The sequence below is a fragment of the Aotus nancymaae genome, unplaced genomic scaffold, assembly GCF_030222135.1.
Source record: "Aotus nancymaae isolate 86718 unplaced genomic scaffold, 86718_ANA_hifiasm-v0.15.2.pri h1tg000015l_0, whole genome shotgun sequence".
In the NCBI taxonomy this organism is placed as follows: Eukaryota; Metazoa; Chordata; class Mammalia; order Primates; family Aotidae; genus Aotus; species Aotus nancymaae.
This window is the reverse complement of record NW_026988426.1, coordinates 11,647,758-11,666,426: the sequence shown is the minus strand read 5'-3', so window position 1 is coordinate 11,666,426 and position 18,669 is coordinate 11,647,758. Positions and strand designations below refer to the sequence as shown.

At 34.9% G+C, this 18,669-nt stretch overlaps 1 protein-coding gene across 3 annotated transcripts in view; it reads right to left on the bottom strand.

The window, feature by feature from the left end:
* GABRA1 (gamma-aminobutyric acid type A receptor subunit alpha1) overlaps positions 1–18,669 on the bottom strand; it is a 57,324-nt gene that overhangs the window by 24,313 nt on the left and 14,342 nt on the right. For all 3 annotated transcript variants that reach the window (XM_064376508.1, XM_021672213.2, XM_064376507.1), the window contains 3 exons: positions 12,012–12,079; positions 4,582–4,802; positions 2,208–2,290 (listed from right to left, as the gene is read on the bottom strand). In XM_064376508.1, the coding sequence (XP_064232578.1) occupies positions 2,208–2,290; positions 4,582–4,802; positions 12,012–12,079 (372 nt within the window). The remainder of the gene's footprint in view (positions 1–2,207; positions 2,291–4,581; positions 4,803–12,011; positions 12,080–18,669) is intronic.

Below are 18,669 nucleotides of genomic sequence, written 5' to 3'. Positions count from 1 at the left end.
TTACTATTGCCTTTTATTGTGATTGGAGATGCAATGGTTGGAGTTAGAGCAGCCATCTTGTGATGAGAAAGAAAATCTAAAGACATCTTAAGACTTTTTAAGATACCGAACTAATCAGAAATCTATCAACACTTTCACACATCTTATATAAAATGATAAACTTTCCTTTTTTCAGCTATTCTCACTGCTGAAAGCATTCCTGACTAATTTTTTAAAATGTCATTCATTTTTCAAATTAGGACATTTTTAAGATAAAAGCGGGGGGATTATTGGTATTTATACCAGGCCAGGCACTGTAGCTTATGCCTATAATTCCAGAAATTAGGGAGGTCAAGGTGGACAGTTTGCTTGAGACCAGGTATGTGAGACAGAGTGGGCAATATAGCTGGACCCTGTCTCTACAACAACCATACAAAAAAGTTACAAATCAGCCAGGCATAGTGGTACATGTCTGTAGTACTAGGGACTCAGGAGCCTAAGGCAGACAGATTTCTTGAGCCCAGGAGGTCAAACCTGCAGTGAGCCACGATTGTGCTACTGCACTCCAGCCATATCAACAGAGCAAGACCTTGTCTCTTTAAAAAAAAATTACATGAGGCTGGGCACGATGGCTTACGCCTGTAATCCCAGCACTTTGGGAGGCCAAGGCAGGTGGATCACCTGAGGTCAGGAGTTCGAGACCAGCCTGACTAACATAGAGAAATCTTGTCTCTACTAAAAGTACAAAATAAGCCAGGTGTGGTGGCACATGCCTATAATCTCAGCTACTCAGGAGACTGAGGCAGGAGAATTACTTGAATCCAGGAGGCAGAGGTTGTGGTAAGCCAAGATCACTCCATTGCACTCCAGCCTGGGCAACAAGAGGGAAACTCCGTCTCAATAATAATAATAATAATTATTATTATACCAGTATATTAGGCATAAACCAGTATTGTCCCAGGGAAACTATTATTTGATGTATAATCTTCCTATCTGTAAGGTTATACTGTGGTTTAGATGAACTTATTGATGTACAAATATTTAATATACTGTCTGACATGCAAGTAACAAATAATGTATATTATCATTATTAAAAATGGATCTGTTATTCAGGAGGAAACATAATAGTTCATGTTAAAGAATGTATATTAAATTGGGGAAAAAGCAGGGAGAAGGGAGTTATCACCAAATGCCAGTTTAGGCTATAGTTTTTGAAATAGTTTATCTTTGAGTTTCAGTACAAAATGGGATTTATAAATAAAATTTTCTCTCCAGGACTGATGCTGCTAGGAGCCCGAAGGCCCTTTGCTATTTTCTTTACTTTCTGTCTTCCTACACTACCACTGTTATTCTTCTATGAATCATATCTTCACCAAAATAGTCATTTAGACTGCCTGTCTAGTGAGAACAGAAAATCAGTTAGGTAGTCCAGGAGTTGACTCAGTCCTTGTACATAACTCCCCTGCAGAAAACCAAGAATACATTATTCCCACTCACTCCATGCATGTAAACCAGTCGAAAGCAGAAGGGTAAAGAAAAGATCGGAGAACCTGACTCTCACGGCCATTTTCTCTTGGCTCCTCCAAGGTGTTTCTGAACATTTTCAAACAGCTGAAATCCAGAAAGTTATTATAAAGGGCATTTATCTAGGATACTTTCAAGAGCACTAATGCATATATACATGAATGTCATGAGGTATACAGATGTATCAGGTAGTTTTTTAAGACTATAATTGGGGTATTTGTGTTTTTTGCAAAATCAGGTAGGTGTAGGCTTCATTATTAAGAAACACTTATTGACCTTTGCCAACTACCAACATTTTAATTTGGTAAACAAACTTATAATGATTTTTAAGATCAAACAAGTGTCAGTAAAGATATAAAATTGACACAGTGATCTCCATTAATTGAGAGGAAAATATAATCATGAGGTAGAAGCATCCATACTTCACTTCTTTTTCTATAAACACAACTGCACCATAAATAGAATTATTTCACTAACTAGTTTAATCCGTGCTTTCTAGTTCAGTAGATAGAGAATAACCTGTCTCCTGAAGCCACATTAAAAAGTGAAGTCAAGGAACACTACTTATGGAAAGCCCATGTAGTATATTACTCTTTAAAAATTTTCCTGATTCTCTTATATGTGTTTTTCTCACAGATATAACTAGTTAGAGATCTCTTGATTAACGACTCACAATGAAGAAAAATTAATATAAATTTACTCACAGCTTCCAAATTTTAGTGGGCAAGCATGGGCATCCATAGGAAAGTCCTCCAAATGCATTGGACATTCAGCTCTCACTGTCAGCCTTAAGGGAATACATAGAAACAAGAGTCATATAGATTAGATACTTCTATACAAACAAGAGCCATATAGATTAGATACTTCTTGATAATTACAAGTGGAATGTTATTAGCTGAAGCAAATATATTAACAAAGCAGGTGTAAATTGCAGAGTTATGCTGAGCTGTTAATAATCAAATGATCTAAAAAAACATATTTACAATAATGAGTGAATTCTATCCTTTTGTTTGTTTGCTTTAAGAAGATCGGCAACTCCTGATATTGTATAATGGGCAAGCCTTGTTAGTATTTTCCAAAACAACTGTTAACTAATCCATCCAGCTACAGCAAATTGTTTGACAAAAAAACTAGATGTAAGCAAATAAACACTTGCATAAATACTAATTTAACCTTGGTTGAAAGGAAGACATAGTTAGCAAGGAGGAGAAGATAATTTCTCCTGCTGTAAGTAAGTGCATCTCTCTCTGCTTCCTTCCCTAAAATAGCACCAAATGCATAAAAGAAGGAAGGAAAAGGTAAAGGGGAATGCGTCCCCAGGCTTTGAGAAATTACAATTAATATAACATCTCCATCTAGGATCTCACTACTTGCCAACCAGTTGGCTTTAGTTACAAACTCACCATCTAATGAAGCTAGGACTCTGCTGTGCTTCTCTCTAGTCCCCGGGATGTTCTGCGGGTGTGAAATCTATTCTTGCTTTTTTTTTTTTTTTTTTTGATTGCTAAGAAAAAAGTTCACTGAAATATATTTGCTTTCAGTTTGTAGAAGTATAAGGAAATTTATATTCATGTCCTTCATATGATTTTTAGCAAGTATATTTACCCATATTATTAATAAGCTCAAGAAATGTGGTAAGATTGATTTATAGCCAATAAATCACTAAGTGACTAGAATACCAACTAAAGCAAATATACAAAGTGTAAATTAATGATTAAATTGCATTCTTAAATGATTGAAGAAAGTAAAAACACACTAGCAAAGGAAAATTTTAGGAGATGAAAGATATAGGCTAGATAATGATGAAGAACATTGCATACATGAGAAACCATTAATCAATAAACTACTTAGGATATGCAAATCTCTCCTCAGAAAATTGCCTTCTAAGAGGAATGAATACTGGATTTAGGCTCAAAGCCAAATGTGTGGTGTTTCATCAGGGGAGAACATTTCAAATTTCAAATACAAATAGGTCCTGTTTAGATAATCTAGAAAGTTCTCAACACATGTGTTCATTGGTTCTCTATTTCTATCTTTTAGATTTTTTTAAGTAAGTCCTATGACATTTTGACTAGTTGCCTCAATATCTAAAGTGTCTTTTGAAGCATTTTTTCTTTTGGATGTTTGTGTTTGAAAAGCTAGACATTCTGGCAGCTTTCTTCAAAGACAAAATATTACTGTGTTTGCATGCAATCCACTAAATTGAGGATTTTTGCCTTTATTACCTTTTTGTACTGAAGAAATAAGTGAAAAAAATCTGAATTACAAAGTACATTTGATCAATACTTTGTAAAAACTTATAAGATATAAAAAACTTGTATCTAACAAGTCATCTGGGAATAAATTACTGCTGCTCTCAAGAATGAGTTTGGAAAAATTCTTAATTTCTCATAAATGAGGAATATTTTAAACATCTCTTTTTTCTTTATAAAATTCAAAAACCTTATTTGATTCATGTTTCTTTCATTCTGTCATAAGGTATTGAGCACCTAATAGATGTTAAGCTCTGTAGCAATCTTAAAGATGGGGAAATGTTTATAAAACAGAAATGTATACATAGTCTTCAGTTTGAGCAAAATTGAGAGTATCTATATTCTCATTCTAACCATCAGTGCCATTGTGAATTCAAATACTTCTTCAAATACCTATGTCTACATGAATGTGTGATTTATAAATTTTGTTACTGTCCATATTTTCTGTCTTTTATTGCTTCATTTTTAGTAGAAACGTTGCAGATATACATCTTAGACAGCTTCTAGAAATTTAATCTAGATCTTACTGGGATGCAGGAATATATGAGTTTTATAGTAGGGAGAGGAAGTTCCTTATATTAAATCCACCTAGCTACAGAAAATTATTTAAGAATAAAACTAGATGTAAGCACATAAAGACTTGCATAAATACTAATTCATCCTTGATTGAGGGAATTAGAATGGGTTGGAGAGATTTTTAAGATTATTAAGGTTGAAAAACAAGGAAGCAAATGTTCCACCATGGCTCATCAGCCTGATGACTGCCTACAAGTGGAAGGGAATGAAGTACAGAAACATTCGTTAATGGCAGTGCAGCCATCCTTACCTCATGGTGTACAGCAAGGTGCCATCCTCTGTGATCCGCAGGAGTTTATTGGGCATGGTCATGTTGTGGGCCACTGACTTCTTTCCATTGTGAAAAAACGTGTCCGGAGTCCAGATTTTACTTGCCATTAGGTTATTTAACCGGAGGACTGTCATGGGTCCTTTAAATTTTAACCTTTCATCCTTCCAGCTTTGACGGAAAAATACATCTATTGTATATTCCTAGGTAATTTTGGAAAATGACGAAGAGTTCACTGTGCTGTATTTTGCAATGCAAATATCTAACACAGACAGCGCATAATTTTTGCAATTTTGGAAGTATCATGTTAGCTAGGTGATGTTTTTAGAAGTAAACGTGTGATAGCATATACATGTTGATGTCAGGTGAATCACTGGTTGGTGAAATGATTTTTTAAAAAATACCTAAAATGCCTGACATAATTTTTGGTCAGAAAAATTTTTCCAATTATCTGCTCAGATATGTAAAAGGAAAGTAACACCCCACCTCCACCCTATCACAGCAGCACTAGAAGAAATAGAATATATCACAATTTTAAAACAAATTCATGTTAGAAGGTATTATGCCCAGAAAGAAATGTCTAAATTAGGCAATTCCAGCCACAAAGATAAAGCATAATGTTTTGGGGGCCCTCTCATGGTCTCTGAAAACCTCATGCCCACACCCAAGTAAATTATGATTCCAATATGGGTGTAAAAATTCCATCTTCTTTTTTTGCTAAATAAACTTTTTTTTTTTCACAGATAATGTACATAGACTTTCAATTCTCCTACACATTAAAGAAGATTATGAACACAAAGACTCTGCTTCTACTGGTGATTTGGATCTTTTTTCAAAAAGAAAAAGAACTAAAAAGAATGCAGAGTGTGCTGGTGTGTATGTGTACGTGTTTGTGATTGTACATGTGTATAAGCCACATGAGAAATGTTTGAAGCTCATCATCATTCACAACCAAGGAATCTATTTATCTGAATAAACACAGCATTCCTTATGGCAATACCCAGAGACAAACATCTGCTAATCTGAAAACAAGCAATGTGACTTACCAGCTCCTAAAACTGAAAAGGGTAACATCCATCTTTCATGCAGTACTTGCCACACTGGCACTAAATTTGGAGCTCAATGGTTTGAAGTAGAGATTACCACATTTTCCATTAATCTTAGCATACTCCAAACCAGAAGGAAGACTAACTTGAAAACATCATGCTACATTTTCCTAATCCTCTAAGCCCTGGTACATCTCAAAGCAGTTGTTTTTTAAATCTTATACATATTATCTTTAGGTCCTACAAAATAAACAATGTTTGTGTTTGGGAATTTTGAGTGTGAACTTAATTACATGTCTCCTAAGAGTTTAAGCAATAGTGGATAAAGACTGAATGAAGGTGTGTTCTCTGGCATTTGTTTGGCATTACTGAGCCCTTACTGATCAAGTAATTAACAATTATTATTGAATGTATTATAATGCACCAGATATAGTACTAATTGCTGATTGAGATAGAAACAAGGAAGTGTACTATGATGCCAGACTGTCTTTGTAGACAAGACATGTTACCTTGTTTGTTGGTTAGGATTTGTATCTGGAAGTGTCAGATAAAAGGCGCTGCGCTAAATGCATGAAAGGAATTTACTCACCAACAAACATTTCTTAAGGACTTGGTAAATTCAGCAAAGGAGAACTGTTTAGGCTTGGGCACTGTAAGAAAAACTCATGAAAGAGTAGGATGGGCATAGAATAGTATTTTCCATGAGGAGGGAAATGGGAAGGGAGACTGGATTATATCAGCAAGTGTTATAATGTGGCAATGCCTATTAGGGAAACTGGGCGGATGGATCCACCTCAGGGTGTGCACGTTTTCCTATCTGGATGACAGACAAGCTTGTGAGGTAGGGATACAATACGTGATGAATTTTTCTGTTACTCTGGACTTAGCCATATAAGCTCTAGTTTCTATCCAACTGAATGACTTTAGATTGGTCAAGAGTAGAGAGAATGAATGGCACCTGCAAATCAAAGTTCCAAGATGCCTAACATGACCACGTTCCCATCAATCCAGAAAATTTGGCTCATTTGTTTGCTTGCTCCAAGGATGTTTTTTGAAAATAAGTGGTAAATATAAACTTAAATTAGATTTACTATCGAATCTTTGACAATATATATCTCAAAGGCAATGATTTCAAAAAATTATGTCAAAACTTGCCAAAATCCCATTTATCATGTTTGACACCAGCTTTATTATTTGTCTGTGCTAATTACAGACAATGGAATCCCCAAATTCCTTTAGGATATTTTCCTTCAAATATTAGACCAGTCACGTGCACACACACAGACACACATACACACACACACCCAGCAACACTCACTGAGTAATATTTATTTCCATTTTCTGCACTGCTAGAAGTTGAAATACAAAGTGAAATAAAAGCAGTTGATGAAAATTAGCTTCTGTCTAACCAAGAGTGTAAATATTTGGTCTCCCATTTCTGACAACTCTCCCTGTATGACTGCTGTGGGAGCAGCAGGTAGTTCCCAGAATCTAGTTCTATAAGATGACTTTGCCCCCATGGGTACAGGTCATTAGACCAAGAATGGGCATCTGGATGAAGATTGGCCAAAGCCCCCTCTTTTTTTGTTGTTTTCTTTTTTGAGATGGAGTTTCACTCTTTGTTGCCCAGGCTGGAGTGCAATGGCACAATCTCGACTCACTGTAATCTCTGCCTCCTGAGTTCAAGCGATTCTCCTGCCCCAGCCTCCTGAGTAGCTGAGATTACAGGCATAAGCCACCATGCCAGGCTAATTTTGTATTTTTAGTAGAGACAGGGTTTTACCATGTTGGTCAGGCTGGTCTCGAACTCCTGACCTCAGGTGATCCGCCAGCCTCAGCCTCCCAAATTGCTGGGATTACAGGCATGAGCCACCTCCCCCGGCCAAAGCCCCCTCTTAAGGAAGCTGGAATGAGAGGGAGGAGAATAGCAGAACTGTAGTATAATTGTTATGAATGTAAGTTCTGAACTTGCCTGCTTAGTGGCCTTAGGTAATTATTTCATCCCTGCTAAGGCCTCAGTTTCTTAATCTATAAAGTGGGATAATGCACTCTGTGATTTTGAGAAGTGAGTTGATACTTGTGAGAAAATCTCTTAAGAGTGCCTAGAACATAGGAAGCTCTGAGTAAAAGTTAGAAATTCTTATCTGTCTCCCATTTTATTATTTTATCAACACAAATTTATATTGGGCTTTTATGTAGCCAGTCATGAAAATGTGCTATTTCTATAGAAGGATTGTAGAGAAGAAAATCAGAAAAAAGTAAGGTGGTGAAAAGTTAAGTTACCAAGTTTTTACTTACTAAGTTCAGTAAAAACAGAATGCAAAAGAGGGGACTTCACGGAAGAGAGACTAGACCAAGAAGAAGCTCTACTAAACAATTTGCTCAAGTTTCCAGGCTCCAGCCCCCACCACTCAAGTGAAAAATCTGAGTTGCTCTGTTCAATAGAGTAGGCCCCTGGAGAATGTGAGTCTTAGTCTGAAGATCTGGGACAAAACATCCTCTATGTTCCTAAATAAATATTGTATTGAAGTGTTCCTGCCTGTGCCATTTATTACCATCTGTGTGTACTTTGACTTAATACATTTTAAGCACTATGGAAAACAAGGCTCTATGTTTGTACTGCCTGGATATTTCTGTCAGAACCTAGTGCCCTGGGAATGTTCTGTTTGATTGCCAATTAATGGTTTTTAAAATAAAGTTAGAGAGTTGTCCTAATTTTGTTTTCTATTCCAGATGAAGTCAGATGCCTTGGGAGCTACGGAGTCTCTAGGGCTAAATAGCCTGGGTTCAAGTTGCTACACTCAGCTAAGCAGGTCACTTTCCTTCTCTGGGAAATGTAGATAAGAACAACACTTAGCTATAAGATTTGGCGTGAGGATTAGATGAAATATTATCTAGAAAGCATATGTTGCCTAATGCGTTGTAAACATTCAATCTTGTTATGTTATTAGTATAATTTATTAGTTCTCACTTTAAAAACTACAAAACTGTTCCCATTTTGAAAAACAGCTTTGTCTTTATGCCTTCTAATTTTGATTGTCTCTAAATCACACTGCTTCTTCTTTTACATAAAGTTTCCCAAAATATAATTTAAATAATTAATCTTCCAAAGCAAGGTGGTCCTGTACAATTTCTCCCAGCTACTAGCAAACCAGTGGCAGACCTATGGCTAATCTGATGCTTCAACAGAGCAACTGAAACATTGCCTTGTTGAGAGGTTTTAGGCAATAGGGAATATTGTTGGTTGAACACTCTATTCATTATTCCTATCTGATATTTGACCAAATGTAATATATAAAATGTAGATCATGATAATCACAGGGATAAAGGTATATCCAAAAGCCTATTCTAAGATTTAAAAAACTCCAGAATTGGATTATTAAATCACAATTAGTCTGAACCAGTAACTCAAAGGCATGACACTTATTTTTTTTAAGAAGAGGGAAAAGCTTTTGTTCGCTTGTGGCTTCATTTGGGCATTGTCTTTAACAACTCCTATTGGACATTGACTCTGTTAGGCACCATGCCAGGTGCCAGAGACTGAGATAGAATGACTATTAAAAATTTTACATTATTATAAGTAGTAAAATGAGTATTTCCATCAGTGCATGATGTTCTGAATGTTCATGCCCTCTCTGATGCTTTCATCAATGAGAAAAGAGCTTTGCTAGTGTAAAACTTCTGCATGCTCCCTATTCCTTCACACTCTTCTACTGGGGAAAAGAAAGGAAAAGGGGAATTTGATAGGTGAATCTGGAAAAAGAAATCAATTTTACCTATTTTGTCCTTTTCTCTTGTCTCTTCCATTTGGATGCTGGCTGCCTTTAAGAGTGAAAAAGCCTGCTGTGCTCTTCCATGCTGGAAGTTTTACAAGCATAATCTACACCCCAGGAAAGGAAAGCCAACGCTGCCTATGACTGGGTGGGTTATTCTGGTTTATTCTTATGCCTACTCTCGGCAAACCTATTTGTCTACAGATATATAAGTTACATTCTACAATATCGTAATTATTAGTAATACATATGATATTTTCATTCCCCATGCCTCCTACTCTATTGTCTTATATCTCATAGTTTCAGAACTCAGATAGGAAAGAGCATATAATTTATTAGGTTCCACAATAATTCATTTTTTAAAAATATTATTAACTCCTAAACCTATCATCAAGAAAATGCCTATTTAAAACTTACTCTAAAGTAACAATGAACTAATACTGTCAGAGATGTGAAACATATGTCTTTACATTTTTGGCAACAATTTAAGAAAATAAGATATTTATTTATAAATAAGAGAAATAACTTTACAAAGCAGTACTGTATATGTGGCCAAAAGCTAAAATGTATTTTATAGTCAACACATGTGATTAGAATACAAAATGAAAAGTCAATTTGTTATTGGGCTAATAAAAATAGTTTCATCAAGCATTTGGATCTTGATTTGGGCCTCTGAGGAAGTATAGGATTTAGATGGGTAGAGAGAAGAAGAAATTTCTATTAGGTCTGCATGGCACAATAAGGAGCTCAGAGGAAACAATAATAATAGCTATTATTTATTGAGCACTATCGATAGACACCTTATTTACACATCTCATTTAAAATGTATAAAAATGTTGCAGGAATAGGCAACTATAATAATATAAGCTTAAGCAATTTGTTCAAGGTCATGCTGCTGCTGATGGTAAGATTTGAATTCAGCCAGTTTGAATCCCCGAGCCAGCTCTGCTAGCCCCGACACTGTACTGCCTCACAGAAAGCAGAACTAAAACAAATAATATTGGAAACGAGTGACAAAGAGTGGCAAAATAATTTATGGATTGTATGGAATATAGGCAGAAGAGTTTGTATTTGACCTTAAACATGACTGGGACCTAATAAATGTCCTTAATTATGAAAGTACCATGAGAGAATAGTGTGGAAGACTGAGTTCCAACATGGGAGAATCACAATGGGTCCTCAGAGAGTGGTCAATTTTGTAAAATACATTGCATCACATGATATTTCAATAAAGTGGTCTACAGACTGAATATAATTACCAAATGAATTGTCAGATGCATAAATTCACAAGCATGATTGACTTTTATATATTTCTTGCATATTAGTAATGGCTAAAATTTGTTGAATGGTATTATTAATCACACTTTATACATGAAGAAACTGATCCAGAGAGATATTAAGTAACTTCCCCAAGGATATACCCTTCTGTGTGAAGTAGCTGGAATTATAAACTCAGGCAATCTGGTTTTGAAATCTGCATTCTTAGTTACCACTCTGTTACCTCTCATATACTCAACCTATTTTTCTTTGTCCATTTGATATATTTCAATTCTTGTCTTAAAATCGAAAATATCTAATTATCCTCTGGGCCAGAATTTCCCAATGTTCACTTCACAGAATATTAATTCTACAGAATGTAAACAGGGGTCAAATGACAAAAAAAGGCCTTGAACAAATCCAATTGCACAAACACCAGATTAAATATAGCCAAGCAGGTTTTTTTTTTCATCAGAACTTGTCAGAGGTTTTACTCTGCCATTCATATTTTAAGTTTTATTCTAAATCTCTCTGAGTCATTTTGAAATCAAAATACTTTTACAGTAAGCTGGTGCTAACATAAGGCATTTCAAAAATAGTTTTCAATTAATACATCTTTGAAATATTTATAATGGTATGTCTTCATGGCTACTTTATGATGTTTTGCTTATATAGAATCTTGGCTGTTATTAGTTCAGGAATATTATATAATTTCTGTAGAGCTCTATTAACTCCCATTAGATAGAAGAGAAATTCATGTTAATTTGTTTGGATTGGAAAAAGAGCAGGTATAGATTCATTATATTTCCATTGTTGGCAATAATTTAATGAATGCTTTTTGCAGTGAAGCAGAGTGTTTCCTAGTGGTATTTTAACTATTTTTGTCTAATTCTGGCCAACTTTTACACTCATTTCTTTTTAATAGCCAAAAATAATTTAGAAATCATAATGTTTACAGCCATTCTATAACAGTTCTGGTTACCTGAAAACTAGCATCCTTGAATCAACATGGCCTACTAACTAAAATGAAAGGTAACTCATACTATATGGCTTGCAGGATATTAACCGAGGCAAAGCAATCATTTCAGATACTAAAAAAAAAAAAACCATGTCTGTACTGGTTGAAAACCATGGAAATAGGTCTGATCTGGGAAGCAAATAAATATTTTTCTATTGTATAAATATTATATTACATATTATACATTACATACAGAAAGACACAAAGGTATAGCCAAGACTTTTCAGGTTGCCTCCTATAAACTTAATTTATATTTTTCTTTGACAAATTACATTTTAAAAATTCTCCAAGAAAACCAAAGATACAGTGTCCACTTACCATATCATGGTCTGAAACGGGTCCGAAACTGGTAACGAAGATATCAGTCTTCACTTCAGTTACACGCTCTGATGAAGCAGGAAATTGGGCAAGTAAGTGTCTCTAACAGTCCTTATTAGATCTCACCACCACATACACACACCCAAATTGGAAATTTATTGGCTTTGATTAGCTATTTCTAAAATTGGTCCACTGTGTAGTCCTGATAATTTACTGCTTACACATAAAAATTCACACTTAATATTTTCTATGGAGAATGAAGCCCAAATATGCCACTTTGAGAGGCAGACTTTATGGAAAACTCAGCTGCTGCCTAATGAATTCTTCAAGAATGGACATACTTGCCTAAATAATACTAAACTGCTTCACATTGTAATGAAAACACATTAGCATATTTGTACGGCTTAAACTTAAATATTTTTACATGGCAAGACAGATCCTCCTGGTATTTAAGCTATTCTTAGGGAGTATATAGTGTAGTTTAGCAAGCCTTATTAACTCTTTAAGGACTCAAGAGTATGTTTTATAAATGTTTGCTTTCTTGCACTAACTCATAACTGAGTTATCCAAATTACTCCCTGGGAAAAATATGACAACTTATGTAAGTATCTTCAATTTTCAGGATGAGAAGAACATATGATGGCACAGAAAAAGTTCACTTAATAGATTCTGTTTCATATTCCATGTGATTTTATTGTATTGTCCTCTAATGGCACATATATCAACCAATAAAGCATATTTATTATAGTGCTGTGACAACATAGTCATTTTCCAGAGAAATACTGCCATTCCCCAAGAGATAGGATAACAATGCTTTCAGAAAAGAAAACAATTTGTTGAGGGGTGAGAATGAAAAATATGAGTTTATAATTTTCACCTTTAGCTCTAAAAAATGCAGTCCAGTATCTTAAGCAGTTCATTTATCAGCGTATTGGTATCTCTAAAAAGGTGATTCACCTTTTATAAATTATTCCTTTGAATTTATAAAATGATAATTTCCTTTAGAAATCAGGAGCTGGCCTTTTTCCCTTAGCATTTACTTGTGAAGAGTTAAGACTTTCAGTATAAATTCATCTCAAGAAGGTCATGTTATACACTACATGTAATGTATAACTCAGTTAAAAAAATAATTTGGAATCAGGAATGTTCCCTTCAATAACCAATACAATGTTTTCTGCAAAAAAAAAAATAATAATTGGCTTCAAAATGCTTAAATGAGCCTCTTGATATAGAAATTATCTGCAATTTACCCTTTTAAAAGTTCAAAATGAGAACATAGCTTATGACAACGAAAATAAAGAGTTGTGGTTTTAGAAAGCACTTCCAACTGTAGCTTTAGCACACTGCAGCAACTTTGTGTAGCATGAGAGGCACAATTGTCAGTGCTGTTTCAGCTGCCTCAGCCATACTCCTCTTCTGATGCCCCCATTCTCATTTGTCCTAGCACCATTTCTCTGGTATATGTCCTTCTCTATTACACACATTCTTTCCACATATATTTTTACTAGATTATTTATTTTTCTTAGTTAAAACATCTGTTATTTCTTAAGACTCCATCAAGAGCTCATTTTTTATTAGAAGTCAGGACTGCCTTTCAAACAAAAACAATAATAAACAAAATTTATGCTATATGTTCACAAAAGCAAGAATTTATCATAGTAAATGAGCTCACATTTTTCTCTGCTTTTTTTTTTTCAGTATTTCCCTTTCTGAATCAAATAAAGGTACCATCAGTTGGATTTTCTTTGCTATAATAAAATGCGCCTTTATTATCATGAAGAAAGCACAAAAGACAAGATGACAGACCCTTGAGCATATTTTCACCCTAAATTATTTGTGTACCTTATTGTATTAATTTTATTTCTTATTATTCATAGATAAATTTCTTGCAATTAGGTGTTTTCCAGGCTGGGTGATTGAGAGAATCAAAATCTAAATTATCTTTATAACTAAATCTTGATATGGTCAGATATTCCTGTTATACTTTTTTTTTCTAATTTGTTGACTCAACTTCTCTTTGTTTCCAAGGTTTAACTTTGGTTCTGCTTATATAACAAAGTTTAAGAATTGCAATGAATATTTTATGAAACTTAGTAATATATGGAATCAAAATGTTAATTTTTAGTAATATATAATTACTTTTATTTTTGAGATGCACATTCATTTAGGGAATATCTGTCAATCCTTGTCTGCACACTTGCAGGTACTCAGCAGCCAAGGTCAGCTCTCCGGGAATCCTTTATCACTATTACATAATTCCTAAGTATGGGAAAAGCATAATATCTACACTTTAAGGTAATTCCACAAAGTCCCTAGCTTTACAAAATAGATTTACAAAGGGTGTTAGGAGCCACCAAACTGTATTATTTAGCATGATAAAAAGCCCTGAAGGAGAAAGCTGAGCATTTGGCAAATATATGGGCTTTTCTCTCTGTTATTTTAAGATTGCTAGTAGATTACCATGCTGAAGAATAGACTAATTAAAAGGCTTAAAAGTGTGTTTATAAAGATTATTGTGCCAATAAAATACAGTACAAGACATAGTTCAATTTACATCCATATATAGCCATGTATAATTGTTACTGTGCCATTTAAAGATAAGGCAAAAATAGAAATAAATTCACATATATGACTAAAACCACGTTGAGAGTTTATTTCTTTAATATTTTATCATTTCTCCTAAACTTATTTACCATACCAGTTCATCATCTTCAGTTATTTTATCTTATTTTCTACTAGACACTTGCCTCTGAGACTTCCCAATACTCACCATTCCAACATCACTAGACAAGTGCCCTGACTGGGTGTCCCAACATGAGTCTCTTGAAAGACCTCACCATGAACACTAACCTTACATGTATCCTTCAGGAGTTCCCGATTTTTGCTCTCTATTTATTATTTTTCTCCTTCAAGCATACTCTCAATCCCTAGGCTTTATGTTGCAAGATTTGTGGCATTCCAGGGAATTTTCCTTGTTTTCATGTCTTTCTTATTTTTCTAAACTTATATTTTGAAGGTTTTTTTTTCTAGCAACATAATGTATTATATTATTATATTATTATATACACCTCAAGGATACCTCAATACTGAAATTTGCCTGTGGGAGGTTGCAGTGACCAACTACTAAATGGAAGAGGGGAGTGAAGACATAAGAAGAGAAAGAAGCAGGGAGTAATGATATTCTGCATACTAACTAGAACTTGGGGCAATAGAATAATTTGAAAAGGGGAACAACCACTTTTCATCCATTTCCCCCTCTACTATATCTCCTTTGCCACACGCTCAAGAAATTCTCTTTAATTTGATTTGTCATCAGCTTTTAGCAAGTGTCCAGTGGAAAAAAAAGTTTATGTGGCTGGAAAACTCTGCTAATTATCTAACGCTGTTGAAAACATTAACATCCTAATGTCTCTGAGAAATCATGTCTTAAATAAATGTGGTCAACCTTGTTTACCCTGTCTCCCCAAATTATCTGAGACATCTGCTCTAAGATATCACAAAAGCTTTAGGATGTGCTTGAGGCTATATAACAATATAATACATTATGTTCTCGGGAAAAAAAAAAACCTTCAAAATATAAGTTTAGAAAACTCAGAAAGATATGAAAACAAGGGAAATTCCCGGAATGCCACCATTCACATAACTCCACTGAGATATGGTTTGGATATGTGTCCCACTCAAATCTCATGCTGACCTGTAATCCCAAATTTTGAAGGTGGGGAATGGTGAAAGGTGTTTGGATTTTGGGGGTGGATCCCCATGAATGGCTTTGGCCATCTTCTTGGTGATAAGTGAGCTCTCTCTCTCTGAGTTCATATGAGATCTGGTCATCTTAAAGTGTGTGGCATCCCTTCAATGCACCACCCCCCACCCGCCACAACCCGCCCCCCGCCCCGCCTCTCTCTCTTACTCCAGCTTTTGCTATGTGATACATCTGTTCCCCTTTCACCTTCTGCCATGATTGGAACTTTCGGAAGCTCTCATCAAAAGCCAAGCAGATGCAGTGCCGTGTTTGTACAGCCTGCAGAATTGTGAGCCAGTAAAATCTGTTTTTTTTAATAAATTACCCCAGTCTCAGTTATTTCTCCATAGCAATTCAAGAATGGCCTAACACATCCACTTTCTATTCAAATATATACTTCATGATTTTCCTCAAACCACATCCTCACTTAGTCCAGTATATTTTCAATAACAAAGGATAGTTTTCCTAAACTAAAACTGTATATTTCATGATAGTTCACCAGGAATTCTCCAAGTGGTTTATGAAGTCATTCTTCTTCAGGATAGAAGGTTTATAATCCCAAGTACAAAGGCTTAAGATAGGGCCGTGTTGTGAATCAAGTTCAGCCAAATTAAAAACAGAGACATAGTTAACTCTTTTTCTGTGTCCAAGAAAAGGTGGGTTGAAATTATGACCTCTTTAGCCCCATGACCAGACTCAAATGGAAAATGTGTGTGTGTATGTGTGTGTGTGTGCATGTGCGTGTGTGTGTGTGTGTGTGTGTTGACTGAGATCTAGGGGAATTCTTCAGGAACCTTCTTTTTCTCCAAGTGCTGAAAAAATTTAATCATCTTAACCCCTCTTCCCAATGAGATACCACAGAGTATAATTATTTATTATTTGAGGAACATTAGAATCTAAATCATGTACTCTAATACCAGAATTTATTGACTAAGCACCATATTCTAAAATGCTATTAGAAATAACTGGAAAGTACCTAAGGACTTTCTGCAGATCACATGAAGAAAAGTCAACACATTTTTTATGCTTCAATTATATTCTAAAAGCATACAACACAAATCAGAAACTTCTAAGAAAGTCTATCTAAAATTATTATACACCTAGTCAAAGCTAAATATGAGTGAGCTATCAATATAACTAGGAAATTGTCTGAAAATGAAAATCAATTAAAATAACATAGTTGGAAGAAATGTTCAAAGAGATAATTAATCAAAGAGTTTTAAGAAGATTTTATTCACAATAGTTCTTCCATGTCATATGTAAAAAAGAAAGCCAAAACATTCTGGTTTTTGAAAGAGGATCTCATTCTGTTCCTGGGCTGTAGTGCAGTGACTTCTGGCTCACTGCAGCCTCAACCTCCTGGGCTCAAGTAATCCTTTCACCTCATCTTCCTGAGTAGCTGGGACTAAAGGCACTCATCACCATGCCCAGCTACTTTTTAAAAATAGAGACAAGTCTCCTTATGTTGCCCAGGCTTGTCTTGAACTCCTGGGCTCAAATTACCCTCCAGGCTCAGATTCCAAGGGTGCTGGGATTACAGACATAAACCTCTGCACCCAACCCAAAATATTCTTTAAGGATAAATGTATATACCTGTGCAAGTTTTTTAGGGAAAATCATTGAATGAAGTTATTAAAAAAGAATCCTGATGATGGTGGTTGTCACTGCAGTTAGAGATATCTCAAAATAACACATCAACATAAGTGAAGAATTTGGTGATAAATCTATTAAATTCAGTCTTTAAACAAGCACACCCTTCAATGTGTAAGACACATACATTTGTGTTTATACATATGTATATACACACTATCCATGTATAAACATATATATAAATACTATATTACATTCTCTAACTCCCATACAGCAGTTAAACTGTTTTTTCCTGGGAATTTTCTACAATGTTGATATCCTGCTAAGTTTTGAAATAACACACATTTTGAATCAGTAATTCAAAAATATGAGATTAGTACTGGAGGCAAAAATGAGAAAACCAGAGTAGTAAAATAAGCAGTAAGCACATTAGATTAAGCATCTGAACACTCAGATTTAAACTCTGATTTTTCTCGAGAACAAGCTGTGTGATTTTAGGTACAATCCTGTAATCTCTCTGAGTCTCTATTCTTACATTCTGAATGAAGAAATAATACCTGCTCAAATGACTACATAGCATTGGAGTGAAGTTCAAATAACATTGTGGTGCCAAAAATACGTTGAGAGGCATCTGTTGGGTACATTAATTTAGTCAATAAATATTAAATATTTTCTATGTGCCACTTAGGCACTATTCTAGGTGACAGTAATACAACGATGAGTAAAAGTGAAAATGCTTCTGTTCCTCTGTAGCAAAACTCACACTGATTTTAGGAAAAACATATTTTAGATAGAATAGGAGATAGATAGAGATGTAAGTGCCTATATAATTATGCACAAACACGTATACACACATTCTGCTAATTAAATTCTGATTATAAATGCTCTGAAAAAAATGTGTTTGGAAGAGATAAAACTTGAACTGAGACTTTAAAGATGGGAAAAACTTAGTAACATCCAAATCCAGGGAAATACATTAAAGAGAGGGGGAAAAAAAAAAAGAAGCATGCAAAGGATCTGAGGTGAAAATAAATGTGTTATGTTTAAGAAACAGAAAGTCCAGTATATCTGGAGCCTGGTGATGCTGATGATCTTGGTACAAGATGACAATCTAGAGGTAAATGGGACCATATCTGAACAGCCCTGTGCATTTCAGCTGGCAGTTGACCTTTATTTTAATGCAGTAGGAAGCCTTTGGGTAAAGAAATGAAATGATGTTACTTGCATCTAAGAAGATAGCTGATGCTGTGTGAATAGTGAATTGTAAAAGTGACTGTAATAAAAAAAATGGAGGAGGAAATGAATAATGAAGAATTGTAGGTAGTA